The sequence below is a fragment of the Macrobrachium rosenbergii genome, chromosome 4 (genome assembly GCF_040412425.1).
Source record: "Macrobrachium rosenbergii isolate ZJJX-2024 chromosome 4, ASM4041242v1, whole genome shotgun sequence".
In the NCBI taxonomy this organism is placed as follows: Eukaryota; Metazoa; Arthropoda; class Malacostraca; order Decapoda; family Palaemonidae; genus Macrobrachium; species Macrobrachium rosenbergii.
Window position 1 is genome coordinate 2,632,501 of NC_089744.1, and position 15,000 is coordinate 2,647,500.

General features: G+C 37.1%; 2 protein-coding genes and 1 long non-coding RNA gene across 3 annotated transcripts in view; all 3 read right to left on the reverse strand.

Moving 5' to 3' along the window:
- Window positions 1–1,713: 1,713 nt before the first annotated feature.
- On the reverse strand, window positions 1,714–3,003 carry LOC136829628 (keratin, type II cytoskeletal 2 epidermal-like). The gene is made up of 2 exons (XM_067088478.1): window positions 2,891–3,003; window positions 1,714–2,508 (listed from the first exon to the last, which is right to left on the reverse strand). The coding sequence occupies exons 1-2, from the start codon at window positions 2,900–2,902 to the stop codon at window positions 1,756–1,758; spliced, it is 765 nt and encodes a 254-aa protein (XP_066944579.1). The 5' UTR covers window positions 2,903–3,003; the 3' UTR covers window positions 1,714–1,755.
- A 2,435-nt stretch (window positions 3,004–5,438) lies between these two features.
- Window positions 5,439–15,000, reverse strand: part of LOC136829672 (uncharacterized) — a 41,034-nt gene continuing 31,472 nt past the window's right edge. Inside the window, exons 2-3 of the long non-coding RNA XR_010850439.1 lie at window positions 6,594–6,699; window positions 5,439–5,948 (exon numbers count right to left, since the gene is read on the reverse strand). This is a non-coding gene — a long non-coding RNA (uncharacterized lncRNA). The remainder of the gene's footprint in view (window positions 5,949–6,593; window positions 6,700–15,000) is intronic.
- On the reverse strand, window positions 9,184–10,611 carry LOC136829641 (pupal cuticle protein Edg-91-like). The gene is made up of 2 exons (XM_067088479.1): window positions 10,491–10,611; window positions 9,184–9,864 (listed from the first exon to the last, which is right to left on the reverse strand). The coding sequence occupies exons 1-2, from the start codon at window positions 10,500–10,502 to the stop codon at window positions 9,250–9,252; spliced, it is 627 nt and encodes a 208-aa protein (XP_066944580.1). The 5' UTR covers window positions 10,503–10,611; the 3' UTR covers window positions 9,184–9,249.

Below are 15,000 nucleotides of genomic sequence, written 5' to 3' on the forward strand. Positions count from 1 at the left end.
ATATATATATATATATATATAACTCTACTTAAAAATCTTAGAAGCATCGGATGGCATCACGGAAGCCTCCAACTCTTCATTCAAAAATTTCCTAAATTACTTAACTGTCTCTAAAAAAAATCAACGTAGTGAAAAGGGAACAGGAAATAAGGATGGGAGTAACAATGGCATTCACACCTACATTTTTCCCTTACAGTGATTTTCAGTGACGTTTCATGAAAGGGATACGAAAAGGAGGGTTCCTAATGACGTTAGTTGCTTCAGCTCCATGACTCACGAAAAGTCAGTTTTTGACTTTTCTTAAAAGAATTTGTGGCCATTTCACGAATTTATATTCAGTCTCGTGCGAGAGAGAGAGAGAGAGAGAGAGAGAGAGAGAGAGAGAGAGAGAGAGAGAGAGAGAGAGAAAGAGAGAGACCGTTCAGAGGCATTCATACAATAGAAAAAGTTAATTGAAATGTAAATTGGGGGAAGAGAGAGAGAGAGAGAGAGAGAGAGAGTCTGCAACCAACTGTTAAACCTTCTTAAGTCAAGCTATTTTTTCTCTCTTGAATTTTGTCTGTACTTAAACAGTGGAACTTAGCTCTTCCACACCAGTTTACGTTCTTGCAATGTTCTCATGCCTTCTTTTCTTGTTAAATATTTTGCAACGTAAATAAACAAAAAATCACAAAAATTAAGCGCGGGGGAAACGATTTCGTTCCTAAACTCTCCACAACTACACTGGGTTGTGACCTTAAGCCCAGTCCAATCACGAGTAATTCTTCCGGCCGGCCATTTATCGCTATAGTGGTGAAGCCGATGCTTACTCAGAGGTCCACAACAATCTGGTCCTCACTCATCGTAACAATGACAATGAATATGTTGATGGTGATGTGAATGAAAACTCGAGAGCAGCAAATATACCATTCCTTCTGTATACGTTTTGATTCTAGAAAGTGCCAGTCTCTTCTTTCCTGAAGAACTGTGCTGTTATGCACCCAACAGTCACTGATAGCTACAAGGGCCATCTAATGTAATTTATTCTGTTTGGTGACTTTTTAATCTTGATTCACTAAGCAAATGACCAAAGAAATACTGCTGACGTTGACTGCATTAATGAACATCCTTTTGACTTGCTACTATTTTGAGAAGGCACTTATCGCATTAGAGAGTGCATAATAATACTAAAAGAAACCAAATTCTTTGTATAGCCTTTATATTGAAGCCCTAATCGTATTATGCCATCAAGAAATTAGCCGCAGAATATGTTCATGATCCAAGATCCAACAAAATTACAGCAACATATCCACTAAATTCATAGAAGTTCGATCACAACTTCAAATTCCGAAAGGAAATATGAGTAAATGTTCCTTCCTGTTCAATTTTTCTTCTTACCTTAAGGGTCTCTTTTCAGATACCTTGATTCTAGACTTTGGCTAAAACCTCTCTTAATTTGTAATAATCCCTTTGCAATGATCAAAATCTTTCTAGAAAAACTTGTAGATTAAGTTGCCTAGAAGACTAGTAGGTTGGTGCAATTCACTCTTAGGCAAAACTTTCCTTGGTTGATTATTCTTGTACTCCCTGTCTTACCTTTAATGTTTTAGAATAATTATTAGTAACCTTTCATATTGCCTGTTTTTTTGCAGAATCCATTATTTAAGATCTATGATCCCTATACTAGGTATGGTTAATGAAAATGGAATATATTCTTATAGTAGTTTTCTTTATTTAGATTCGTATTAAAATTCGAAATAGCATTGCATTTTGGTCTTAACCAAAATATCCACCTCCCCCGAAATGACCGAATCCACCAAATCCTCCAAATCCTCCAAATCCTCGATGGAATCCACCATGAACGAATCCAGGCTCAGCTACTGGGCTCCTCTTTCCACGGTAACCTCCATATCCGAATCCATGTCCACCAAATCCACCAAATCCTCCAAGCCCTCCAAAGCCTCCAAAGCCTCTGTGGAATCCACCATGAACGAATCCAGGCTCAGCTACTGGGCTCCTCTTTCCACGGTAACCACCATATCCGAATCCGTGGCCTCCAAATCCACCAAATCCTCCAAATCCTCCAAATCCACGGTGGAATCCTCCAAAGTGACCTGGATCGGCTTCAGGTTCTGGGTCAGCCACAGCCACAGCCTTGGCTTCAGGCTCAGCTACTGGGCTCCTCTTTCCACGGTAGCCTCCATATCCGAAACCGTGGCCTCCAAATCCACCAAATCCTCCAAATCCTCCAAATCCACGGTGGAATCCTCCAAAGTGACCTGGATCGGCTTCAGGTTCTGGGTCAGCCACAGCCACAGCCTTGGCTTCAGGCTCTGCTACTGGGCTCCTCTTTCCACGGTAGCCTCCATATCCGAATCCATGTCCACCAAATCCACCAAATCCTCCAAATCCTCCGAAGCCTCTGTGGAATCCCCCGTGGAATCCAGGATCAGCTTTGGCTTCCGGTTCAGCAACAGGATCAGCTGCTACTATCCCCAAAAGGACAACGGCTAAGGTGGCGATAATCGTCTGTAAAAAATTATTGAAAGTGCCCATGTAATCATAATTGCAGTAACAATTCTGACGACATCTTATAACATTTGTTCATGCAGTTACTCAGCAATGAGAGATTTGAATTGTTTTAAATATTCTCAAATTTTCCCTGTGAAGCATAAGTTAAACAACATATCAATAAATTTTGAAATTCCGTTTCCATATACTTAAAGTTCACCAACAGAAAACTAAGATGGATATAGTAACTTAATCTTTTAATCACATTTTGTTAATAAGAGGAAACTATACTCCCAATTTATGATTAACGTGTGAAAAACGAAAATGAATTAAGACATTCAACTTCTCTCTCTCTCTCTCTCTCTCTCTCTCTCTCTCTCTCTCTCTCTCTCTCTCCTACCTTGGACATCATCGTGCAGTGCTTGAGAGGCGACTGTGCTGAGACGGACTCAGGGCTCCCCTTATATACTGACAGGAAAGCCAAGTGTCCTTCGGACCATCGTCAAGATCTGGAGGAAAAGAACTGCGTCACCCACTACTAATAAACAAGGGCCATAGTGGCAACCTTCACCTCTATTTCTACTTTCTTTTCCTGTGAAAAGACTGTTGAAGTTTCGTGTGATACTTAGATATTGTATGTTCATGGGAATGAGGAAGAATATCAATAAATGCACAGATAAATGCACAGACACACACACACATAAGTACACACACCTATATACATATATACAGTATATATGTGTGTATACACATACATACATACATACAGATATATATATATATTATATATATATATATATATATATATATATATATATATATATATATATATATATATATATATATTATATATATATATATATATATATATATACAGTATGTATAACTCTACTTAAAAATCTTAGAAGCATCGGATGGCATCACGGAAGCCCCAACTCTTCATTCAAAAATTTCTAAGTTACTTAATTGTCTCTAGAAAATGAACAGTGTCACTTCATTATCTTTACCTCATTACGTAGTGAAAAGGGAACAGGAAATAAGGAAGGGAGTAACAATGGCATTCACACCTACATTTTTCCCTTACAGTGATTTTCAGTGACGTTTCCTGAAAGGGATACGAAATGGAGGATTCCTAATGACGTTAGTTGCTTCAGGTCCATGACTCACGAAGAATCAGTTTTTCGACTTTTCTTAAAAGAATTTATATTTTTGTGGCCATTTCACGAATTTATATTCAGAGAGAGTGAGAGAGAGAGAGAGAGAGAGAGAGAGAGAGAGAGAGAGAGAGAGAGAGAGAGAGAGTCTGCAGCCAAGTAAAGTTAATTGAACTGTTAAACCTTCTTAAACCAACTGTTAAACTTTCTTAAGCTATTTTTCTCTCTTGAATTTTGTCAGTACTTAAACAGTGGAATTTAGCTCTTCCACACCAGTTTACGTTCTTCAAATGTTCTCATGCCTTCTTTTCTTGTTAAATATTTTCCAACGTAAATAAACAAAAATATCACAATGAGTAAGAGCGAGGGAAACGATTTCGTTCCTAAACTCTCCATAACTACACGTGGGTTGTGACCTTAAGCCCAGTCCAACCGCGATTGATTCTTCCGGCCGGGCATTTATCGCTGTGCCAAATTCTTGGGAAACTGGAAGGCGACGACCGACGATGATAATGGTGAAGCCGATGCTGACCCAGAAGTCCGCAACAATCTGGTCCTCACTCATCGTAACAATGACAATGAATATGTTGATGGTGATGTGAATGAAAACTCGAGAGTAGGGAATATACCATTCCTTCTGTATACGTTTTGATTCTAGAAAGGGCCAGTCTCTTCTTTCCTGAAGAACTGTGCTATTATGCACCCAACAGTCACTGATAGGTACAAGGGCCATCTAATGTAATTTATTCTGTTTGGTGACTTTTTAATCTTGATTCACAAAGCAAATGACCAATGAAATACTGCTGACGTTGACTGAATTAATAAACATCCTTTTGATTTGCTATTATTTTGAGAAGGTACTTATCGAATTAGACAGTACATAATAATTCTAAAAGAAATCAAATTCTTTGTACAGCCTTTGTATTGAAGCCCTAATCGTATTATGCCTTCAAGAAATTAGCTACAGAATATGTTCATGATCAAAGATCCATCAAAATCACAGCAACATATCCACTAAATTCATAGAAGTTCGATCACAACTTGAAATTCCGAAAGGAAATATGAGTAAATGTTCCTTCCCGTTCAAGTTTTTCTTCATACCTTAAGGGTCTGTTTTCAGATACCTTGATTCCAGACTTTGGCTAAAAACTATCCTAATTTGTAATACTCCTTTGCAATGATCAAAATCTTTCTAGAAAAATTTGTAGATTAAGTTGCCTAGAAGACTAATAGGTTGGTGCAATTCACTCTTAGGCAAAACTTTCCTTGGTTGTTTATTCTTGTACTCCCTGACTTACCTTTAATGTTTTAGAAAATTATTACATATCCCCTAAATTCATAGAATATTCAACTTTTTCTGGAAAGGAAATATGAGTAGATATTCCTTCCAAGTTTTTCCTATTAAGAACTGTATTCAGTTACCTTGAAAACTTGAAAATATTCTTATAGTAGTTTTATTTATTTAGAAAAACTTGTAGATTGCTGCCTAGAAGAAATAGTTATTGCATTTTGGTCTTTCCTTGGTTGATTATCCGTACTCCTGAAATGACCTAAGTTTCCCAAATCCTCCAAATCCTTCATATTGCCTGATGGAATCCATTATTTAAAAACGAAATCCCATACTAGGTGTCAGGAAAATGGAATATATTCTTATAGTAGTTTTCTTTATTTAGATTCGTATTAAAATCCGAAATATCCATTTTGTCTTAACCAAATCCACCAAATGACCGGGGAAACCAAGCCCTCCAAATCCTCCAAAGCCTCTGTTGAATCCACCATGAATGAATCCAGGCTCAGCTACTGGGCTCCTCTTTCCACGGTAACCTCCATATCCGAATCCATGTCCACCAAATCCACCAAATCCTCCAAGCCTCCAAAGCCTCCAAAGCCTCTGTGGAATCCTCCATGAACGAATCCAGGCTCAGCTTCGGGTTCAGCTACTGGGCTCCTCTTTCCACGGTAGCCTCCATATCCAAATCCGTGGCCTCCAAATCCACCAAATCCTCCAAATCCTCCAAATCCACCAAATCCACGGTGAAATCCTCCAAAGTGACCTGGATCGGCTTCAGGTTCTGGGTCAGCCACAGCCACAGCCTTGGCTTCAGGCTCTGCTACTGGGCTCCTCTTTCCACGGTAGCCTCCATATCCGAATCCATGTCCACCAAATCCACCAAATCCTCCAAATCCTCCAAAGCCTCTGTGGAATCCCCATGGAATCCAGGATCAGCTTTGGCTTCCGGTTCAGCAACAGGATCAGCTGCTACTATCCCCAAAAAGGACAACGGCTAAGGTGGCGATAATCGTCTGTAAAAAATGATTAGAAATGCCAATGTAATTATAATTACAGTAACAATTCTTAAAACATAACATTTGACAATTGATTCTTATTTTATAAATTTGTCCATGCCATCACTCAAGAGTGAAAGATTTGAATTGTTTTAAATATTCTCAGAATTGTTTTTTCTCAAACATTTATCCTTTAAATGCAAAATATATTAGCATATAAAAAAATACAAATTATAAATTAGTCAGAAAAATAATTCATGTCTTTATTTATTTTATAGTTCAACAATCTAGATATTCATTTCAAATGATATTTAGGAAACAAACAGAAAAAGATTACAAATATGGTCTTAATGAGTGATAAACTTTTATTATTTATAAAAATCTCTTTGAAAATCGAAAAAGAAATGAAAAGATTTTTGCCATGAAGCATAAGTTAGACAACATATCAATAAATTTTGAATTTCTGTACTGTTTTCCTTATAGTTAACGTCTCGTTACAAAACTAAGATTAGATATAGTGATTTTAATCTTATATCATATTTTTTGATAAATGCCAATAAACTCTATTCAATTTATGATTAACGTATGAAAATTGAAAATGCCAACAGATTAAGACAATCAACTTTCTCTCTCTCTCTCTCTCTCTCTCTCTCTCTCTCCTACCTTGGACATCATCGTGCAGTGCTTGAGAGGCGACTGTGCTGAGACGGACTCAGGGCCCTTATATACTGACAGGAAAGCCAAGTGTCCTTCGGACCATCGTCAAGATCTGGAGGAAAAGAACTGCGTCACCCACTACTAATAAACAAGGGCCATAGTGGCAACCTTCACCTCTATTTCTACTTTTTTCCTTTGAAAAGACTGTTGAAGTTTCGTGTGATACTTGGATATTTTATGTTCATGGGAATGAGGAAGAACATTAATAAATGCACACACACATACACATACATGCACACACATGCACACACACATACATATATATATATATAATATATATATATATACATATATATATGTATATGTGTGTGTATTTATATATATATACACATACACATATACAGTATATATGTGAGTATATACATATATATGTATGCATATATATATATATATATATATATATATATATATCGTATACATACTGTATATATATAATATATATAACTCTACTTAGACATCTTAGAAGCATCGGAGGGCATCACGGAAGCCTCCATCTCTTCATTCAAAAATTTCCTAAATTACTTAACTGTCTCTAAAAAAATTCAGCACAGTGTCACTTCATTATCTTTATCTCATTACGCAGTGAAAAGGGAACAGGAAATAAGGATGGGAGTAACAGTGGCATTCACACCTACATTTTTCCCTTACAGTGATTTTCAGTGACGTTTCATGAAAGGGATACGAAAAGGAGGATTCCTAATGACGTTAGTTGGTTCAGCTCCATGACTCACGAAAAGTCAGTTTTTCGACTTTTCTTAAATGAATTCTGTGGCCATTTCAATAATTTATATTCAGACTCGTGCGAGAGAGAGAGAGAGAGAGAGAGAGAGAGAGAGAGAGAGAGAGAGAGAGAGAGAGAGAGAGAGAGAGAGAGAGAGAGAGAGAGAGAGAGAGACCGTTCAAAGGCATTCATACAGTAGTAAAAGTTAATTGAAATGTAAATTGGGGGAGGAGAGAGAGACAGAGAGAGAGAGAGAGAGAGAGAGAGAGAGAGAGTCTTCAACCAACTATCAAACTTTCTTAAGTCAAGCTATTTTTTCTTTCTTGAATTTTGTCTGTACGTAAACAATGGAATTTATCGCTTCCACACCAGTTTACGTTCTTGCAATATTCTCATGCCTTCTTTCTTGTTAAATATTTTGCAACGTTAATAAACAAAAAATCACACAAAAAATTAAGCACGGGGGAAACGATTTCGTTCCTAAACGCTCCATAACTACACGTGGGTTGTGACCTTAAGCCCAGTCCAACCACGAGTGATTCTTCCGGCCGGGCATTTATCGCTGTTCCCAAATTCTTGGGAAACTGGAAGGCGACGACCGACTATGATAATGGTGAAGCCGATGCTGACCCAGAAGTCCGCAACAATCTGGTCCTCACCCATCGCAACAATGACAATGAATATGTTGATGGTGATGTGAATGAAAACTCGAGAGCAGGGAATATACCATTCCTTCTGTGTACGTTTTGATTCTAGAAAGGGCCAGTCTCTTCTTTCCTGAAGACCTGTGTTATTATGCACCCAACAGTCACTGATAAGTACAAGGGCCATCTAATGTAATCTATTCTGTTTGGTGACTTTTTAATCTTGATTCACTAAGCAAATGACCAATGAAATACTGCTGACGTTGACTGAATTAATGAACATCCTTTTAATTTGCTACTATTTTGAGAAGGTATTTATCGAATTAGACAGTTTATAATAATTCTAAAAGAAATCAAATTCTTTGTACAGCCCTTAAATTGAAGCCCTAATCGTATTACTCTATCAGGATATTTGCTGATGAATATGTCATGATCAAAGATCCAACAAAATTACAGCAACATATCCACTAAATTCATAGAAGTTCGAATCACAACTTGAAATTCCGAAAGGAAATATGAGTAAATGTTCCATCCCGTTCAATTTTTCTTCATACCTTAAGGGTCTGTTTTCAGATACCTTGATTCTAGACTTTGGCTAAAACATCTCTTAATTTGTAATACTCCCTTTGCAATGATCAAAATCTTTCTAGAAAAGCTTGTAGCTTAAGTTGCCTAGAAGACTAGTAGGTTGGTGCAATTCACTCTTAGGCAAAACTTTCCTTGGTTGTTTATTCATGTACTCCCTGACTTACCTTTAATGTATCTATCAAAATTAGAACAACATATCCCCTAAATTCATAGAAGTTCGATCTCAACTTGAAAATCTGAAAGGAAATATGAGTAGATATTCCTTCCTGTGCAGTTTTTCCTCATTAAGAGACTGTATTCAGGCACCTTGATTTTAAACTTTAGCTAAAACCTCTCTTAGTTTGTAATACTCCCTTTGCAATTATCAGAACCTTTCTAGAAAAACTTGTAGATTAAGTTGCCTAGAAGACAAGTAGGTTGGTGCAATTCACTTTTAGGCAAAACTTTCCTTGGTTGATTATTCTTGTACTCCCTGACTTACCTTTAATGTTTTAGAATAATTATTAGTAACCTTTCATATTGCAGAATCCATTATTTAAAATCTATGATCCCTATACTAGGTGTGGTTAATGAAAATGGAATATATTCTTATAGTAGTTTTCTTTATTTAGATTCGTATTGAAATTCGAAATAGTATTACATTTTGGTCTTAACCATAATATCCGCCTCCCCCGAAATGACCGAAACCGCCAAATCCTCCAAATCCTCCAAATCCTCGATTGAATCCACCATGAATGAATCCAGGCTCAGCTACTGGGCTCCTCTTTCCACGGTAACCTCCATATCCGAATCCATGTCCACCAAATCCACCAAATCCTCCAAGCCCTCCAAAGCCTCCAAAGCCTCTGTGGAATCCTCCATGAACGAATCCAGGCTCAGCTTCGGGTTCGGGTTCAGCTACTGGGCTCCTCTTTCCACGGTAACCTCCATATCCAAATCCGTGGCCTCCAAATCCACCAAATCCTCCAAATCCTCCAAATCCTCCAAATCCACGGTGGAATCCTCCAAAGTGACCTGGATCGGCTTCAGGTTCTGGGTCAGCCACAGCCACAGCCTTGGCTTCAGGCTCAGCTACTGGGCTCCTCTTTCCACGGTAGCCTCCATATCCGAATCCATGTCCACCAAATCCACCAAATCCTCCAAATCCTCCAAAGCCTCTGTGGAATCCCCCGTGGAATCCAGGATCAGCTTTGGCTTCCGGTTCAGCAACAGGATCAGCTGCTACTATCCCCAAAAGGACAATGGCTAAGGTGGCGATAATCGTCTGCAAAAAATGATTAGAAATGCCCATGTAATTATAATTACAGTAGCAATTCTTAAAACATAACATTTGTACAATTGTTATTCTTATTTTTCACATGGAATATTGTCCATGCCATCACTCAGAACTGAAAGATTTGGATTGCTTTAAATATTTTAGAATGTGCGTTTTTTTCTCAAACATTTATCCTTTCAATGCAAAACATATTAGCAGATAAAAAAAATACAAAATAGAAACTAGTCAGAAAAATGATTCATGTCTGTTATATATTTTATGTTCAACAATCTAGATATTCATTTCAAATGATGCTCAGGAAACAATAAGAAAATCATTACACATGTTGTCACAATTAGTGATAAACTTTTACTATATTATAAAAATCTCTTAGAAAATCGAAAAAAGAAAAGTAAAAGATTTCCGCCATGAAGCATAAGTTAGACAACATATCAGTACATTTCCTGTACTGCTTTCCTTACAGTTAACGTTCGTCAGTTGAAAACTGAGATTAGTATGGTAATTTTAATCTTATATGGACATTTTTATGAATGCCAATAAACTCTGTTCTTTCCCTTTATGATTAACGTATGAAAAATTGAAATACTTGAGCCAACAGACTCTCTCTCTCTTACCTTGGACATCATCGTGCAGTGCTTGAGAGGCGACTGTGCTGAGACGGACTCAGGGATCCCCTTATATACTGACTGAGGAAAGCCAAGTGTCCTTCGGACGAATGTTAAGCTTTTGAGGAAAAGATACTATTTCATCATCCAATAGTAAAAAAAAAAAAAAAGTCATTATAGCATTCGTACTCTCTCTCTCTCTCTCTCTCTCTCTCTCTCTCTCTCTCTCTCTCTCTCTCTCTCTCTCTTCATTCAATTTGAACGAAGTCGTTCAAGTTGTCTTATATTTATAAATTATATATTTGTGAAAAGAGAATATCTATACAGTATATATATGTGTGTGTTTATGTATATATATATATATATATATATATATAGAGAGAGAGAGAGAGAGAGAGAGAGAGAGAGAGCAGACAAACCTGTATATTCTGTTTTCTGCCAGACGATCTTCCTTGAATCAGAAGCTGAAAATTAGTCTTCCAAAGGTTCTTTGAAGAGTGGTGCAGCTTCGGATGTCATCACTGAAGACTCCGAGTCTTCACTCGAAAGTTTCTTCTTTCAACAATTCTGTGAGAGTGGATTTATCTGTCTCTCAGAAAAAGAAAGAATTGACACTACGTTAGTTTTCCACCTTTGCCACTGAATGTGAGGGCTTATTAATGAACGACTAATGAAAAGGATACGAAAAGAACATTGTTTTTTTAATAACATCACTTTCGTCAGGCCCATGAATCGGGAAAAATCTGCCAGGTTTTCATCTCCCCCTTTTCAAGCATTTTGTACCTTTTCGTAGTTAAGTTTTCTTTCGCTCTCGAACTTTCGTAGGTTCTTGCGAGTCCCGAGACTTTTTCCTGCTGAAAATAAAAAAAGGGCGAAAAAATATCGCTCGCCGTGAGAGCGTGTGATATGTATAAAATAGAGGTAAATTGAGCAACATACAAAGGGGGTTTCAATACGATTACTGGTGGAGTCTTCTGTGTAGATGTGTGTGAAAGCGGCTGATGTTGAACTTTTCTGCACCGTGGTTTCCGAATCACCTGTCAAAGTATGAATGTGGCAGTTACAGTTGAGTTGTATTTTCTAAGTCCTACCTCATGAAGGAAAACAACTTGATATAATATATATATATATATATATATATATATATATATATATATATATATATATATATATATATATATATATATATATATATATATATATACTATATATATATATATATATGCATACTGTATATATATACATACATATATATATATATGTATATATATGCGTGTGTATGTGTGTGTGTGTGTATGTAAGAGTGCGTGTGTGTCCCAGACGACCCGCAGTTTTACGCCAACAGGACTGTCGTTTTTTCTGAAGTTAATTTACGGCCCATGATCACAGCGTAAAATCCATTCCAAGGAAGTGTTCCAATGGCCTTATTTAAGATAAGATAAAAAAAATATATATAACGTAAAGAAAAAATTATGACAAAAACAAAGGTGAAATCGAGCTCGAGCAGGTTATTTTTGTATTGTTTGACCCGCCAATTATCAAGCAGAAAAATAACCAGTTCAAATCGGGGTCGTTGGACTGAAAGCTTCTAAAAGTATTTCGATTTATTATATATCTTCGTAAGAAGCAGGCGCTAAGGTTTCTCTTAACCTTTCGTTTAAACAATTGATAGAAAAAGCCAGTGGTTTTTTCTTCAGAAATTTGTTCTTTTTTTTTCCTCCAATGCTACTGAAATAATTGTGTGGGTGGGAGTGTGTGCGTGTTTTAGGTTCCATAATCTGGTGAGAAAAGTATCACGGTGAACTTGGCCAAGTAATAATGATTTTGGTGAACGTGTTTCAGATTATCATACGTTACATCAAAGCTCCATGAAATGAGGAGCATTTTTACCGTGCTGCTTTTTTCTTGGGAATTTTATACACGTGAACTTTAGCGTCATTTTTATATTTGTTAAATGTTCTCACTCTCTGCTGTCCCTCCCAAGTAAAAAAAAATTTCTAGAAAATGGTGACATTACGGAAACGGGAAGTAGGGCTGACTTGCATAAAAAGAGAGAGAGAGAAAAAAAAAGCGCTTATGTGGACACAGCTGCGTCTAAATTAGAACTACGCAAAACATTAGCCTTCAGTTTTCACTGCTTTGCAAGCATTAACATAAAACGAGAAAAAAGGGCGCTTTAAATCTAAGGGCAACCAACGGTAATTGCGCTTGAAACGCTGAGTAAGATAATTATCAAGGCTATACAGACTCAAGAACGTAATCATATTCGGAAATCCACACATACATTACCCTGGTTTCCCGGTTCAACAATGTCGTTTGTAAAGTAAACGACTTATTAGAGTACTAGTGGTATAGCTCGGATTATATTTTTGGGATTGGGGGCCACTTATAGCCACCACAAAATTAAGGGGGTCACGGTCTCACTGTTGAACTTTCTTACCATATTATAGTTAGACAGAATACATACTTTATGACTCCCACTTTCGGATATTTGATGACTGGTATATGATATATTAGAGGTGAGAGTAAAATGAATAGGAAATAGAGATGGTTTGGTCATGTCCTCTGCATAACACCCCCTCCCCCAGCTCTTGGGGGAAGGAGAGGGAGGGGTGGGGGAGGAAGAATAGCTTATGGTGGCGTCAGCTGGATTTTCTAAGATTTCTGAAGGAAGGGAATTTTGAGTACTTATGGAAGCCAAGACTGGGATGTACGATGAGGTTGTCAAGACAACACTTCCCCCATGGAACTAATGTGTGGATTTTGAATGCACATGAGAGGAAAATGGTGGAGGATGTTCGCATAGTGTAAATTGTACAAGAACAATAAAAAAAAAAAGTTGATAAATCTGGATGTACGTAGGAGTGGTAAAAAGGATACCATAAGTAAAAAGTTGAAAGGGATTGTTTTGAGATGGTTAGGTCATGTGGAAAAAATGGAGTAGGATATGCTAATGAAAAGAGTGCAAAATTAGGATGCGTTACGAGGACAGAGTTCAATAAGACCTAAGAAGGGCAGGATAGATGGTGTGTAAAAAGGAAGCCTTGAGTCTTCCGTACAGGTGCTGGAAATAGCTGATGCTTAGGAAATTTTTTTGCACAGGGGGCTCATCTGCAATTCATCATAAAAAAAATATATATATATATATATATATATATATATATATATATATATATATATATATATATATATATATATATATATTGTCATGTAGCTGGTGGAAGGAATGAAATAAGCAGTTGACCAAGCGCTTTCGTGTATTTGTCACGCATCCTTAGGGTCGAGGGATTCGAAAACTCATTATTTGTTACCAAGACACCTCTGTGGCAGCAATACATAAACATAAAAAAATCGTAATACTAGTTAAAAACTAATTGTCCAAAAACGTTGTTTGCAAGTAGTTCATCCAGTTTGTACATCCCGGGCTGCCGTTGATCAAATATATACGATTTTCCTTTATTATACATGATTCAACAATGTTTCTTTTCATGATGTCTTTACAGAACATGATCTCTTTAGCTTTTTTCCAATTGATGGTGTGGTTGCATTCAGTCATATGTTGGAATAAACTGCTTGCAGTATTCCCCATTCTGACATTATATTTATGTTGTTTTAATCTTGTTTCGAGATCCTTGCCACTCTGCCCCACGTACTTTTCATTACACTGATTGCAAGGGATTTCATATATGCAGCCATTTTTCTGTAGAGGAATTCCTGAGTAACATGTTCTTAAGTACATAGTTCTTAAAATTGACATTAACATTAAATGGTCTCAACAGCACAGGGATGGCCATAAACAGGTTACAGGCGGTAAAACAAGAAGGTTTTTTTCCATTAAAATCACTCTAAGGGCCAACTTCATAAAAAGTTTTTCTTACTTTACAGTAAAATCACAAGGGCATCTAATATTTGTTGCAATCTCTCGGACCTTCCGAAGCTCAGCCTCGAGAAAGTCGGGGCAACTGACTCGCAGGGCCCTTAAAAACTAGACGAAAACACCATCACCTTCGTTCTCGGATGATGGTTTGAATAAAAATGTATGTAGGAATCTACATTCGTGGAATTCCTGTACACAGAAAATCTAAAATGTCTATCATTCTTCACAATTAAAACATCTAAAAACGCCAATTTATTATCTGCTTCTGTTTCTAAGGTAAATTTTATAGAAGGCACTAGGGCATTTAACACTGTTAGGAAGCTCTCACTTCATCTTTATCAACAGGCCAAGCACAAAATATATCATCAACGTACCTAACCCACGGGATACCTTTAGGAAGTATCCTTGGTAGGTACTTACTTTCGAAAAACTCCGTATAAAGGTTCCTAAGTAATGGAGATACCGGATTGCCCATTGCCATGCCAAATTTTTGCTCATAATACATTTCTCCAAACACAAATGTACAACCTCTAACAGACAATTCTATAAGCTTAATCATAGGAGCCCTGTCCAAAGACAAAATGTATTTTTCCATTTCTTCCTTCATAAATTCAAGTAGTTCATCTTACTGGTACTTTTGTA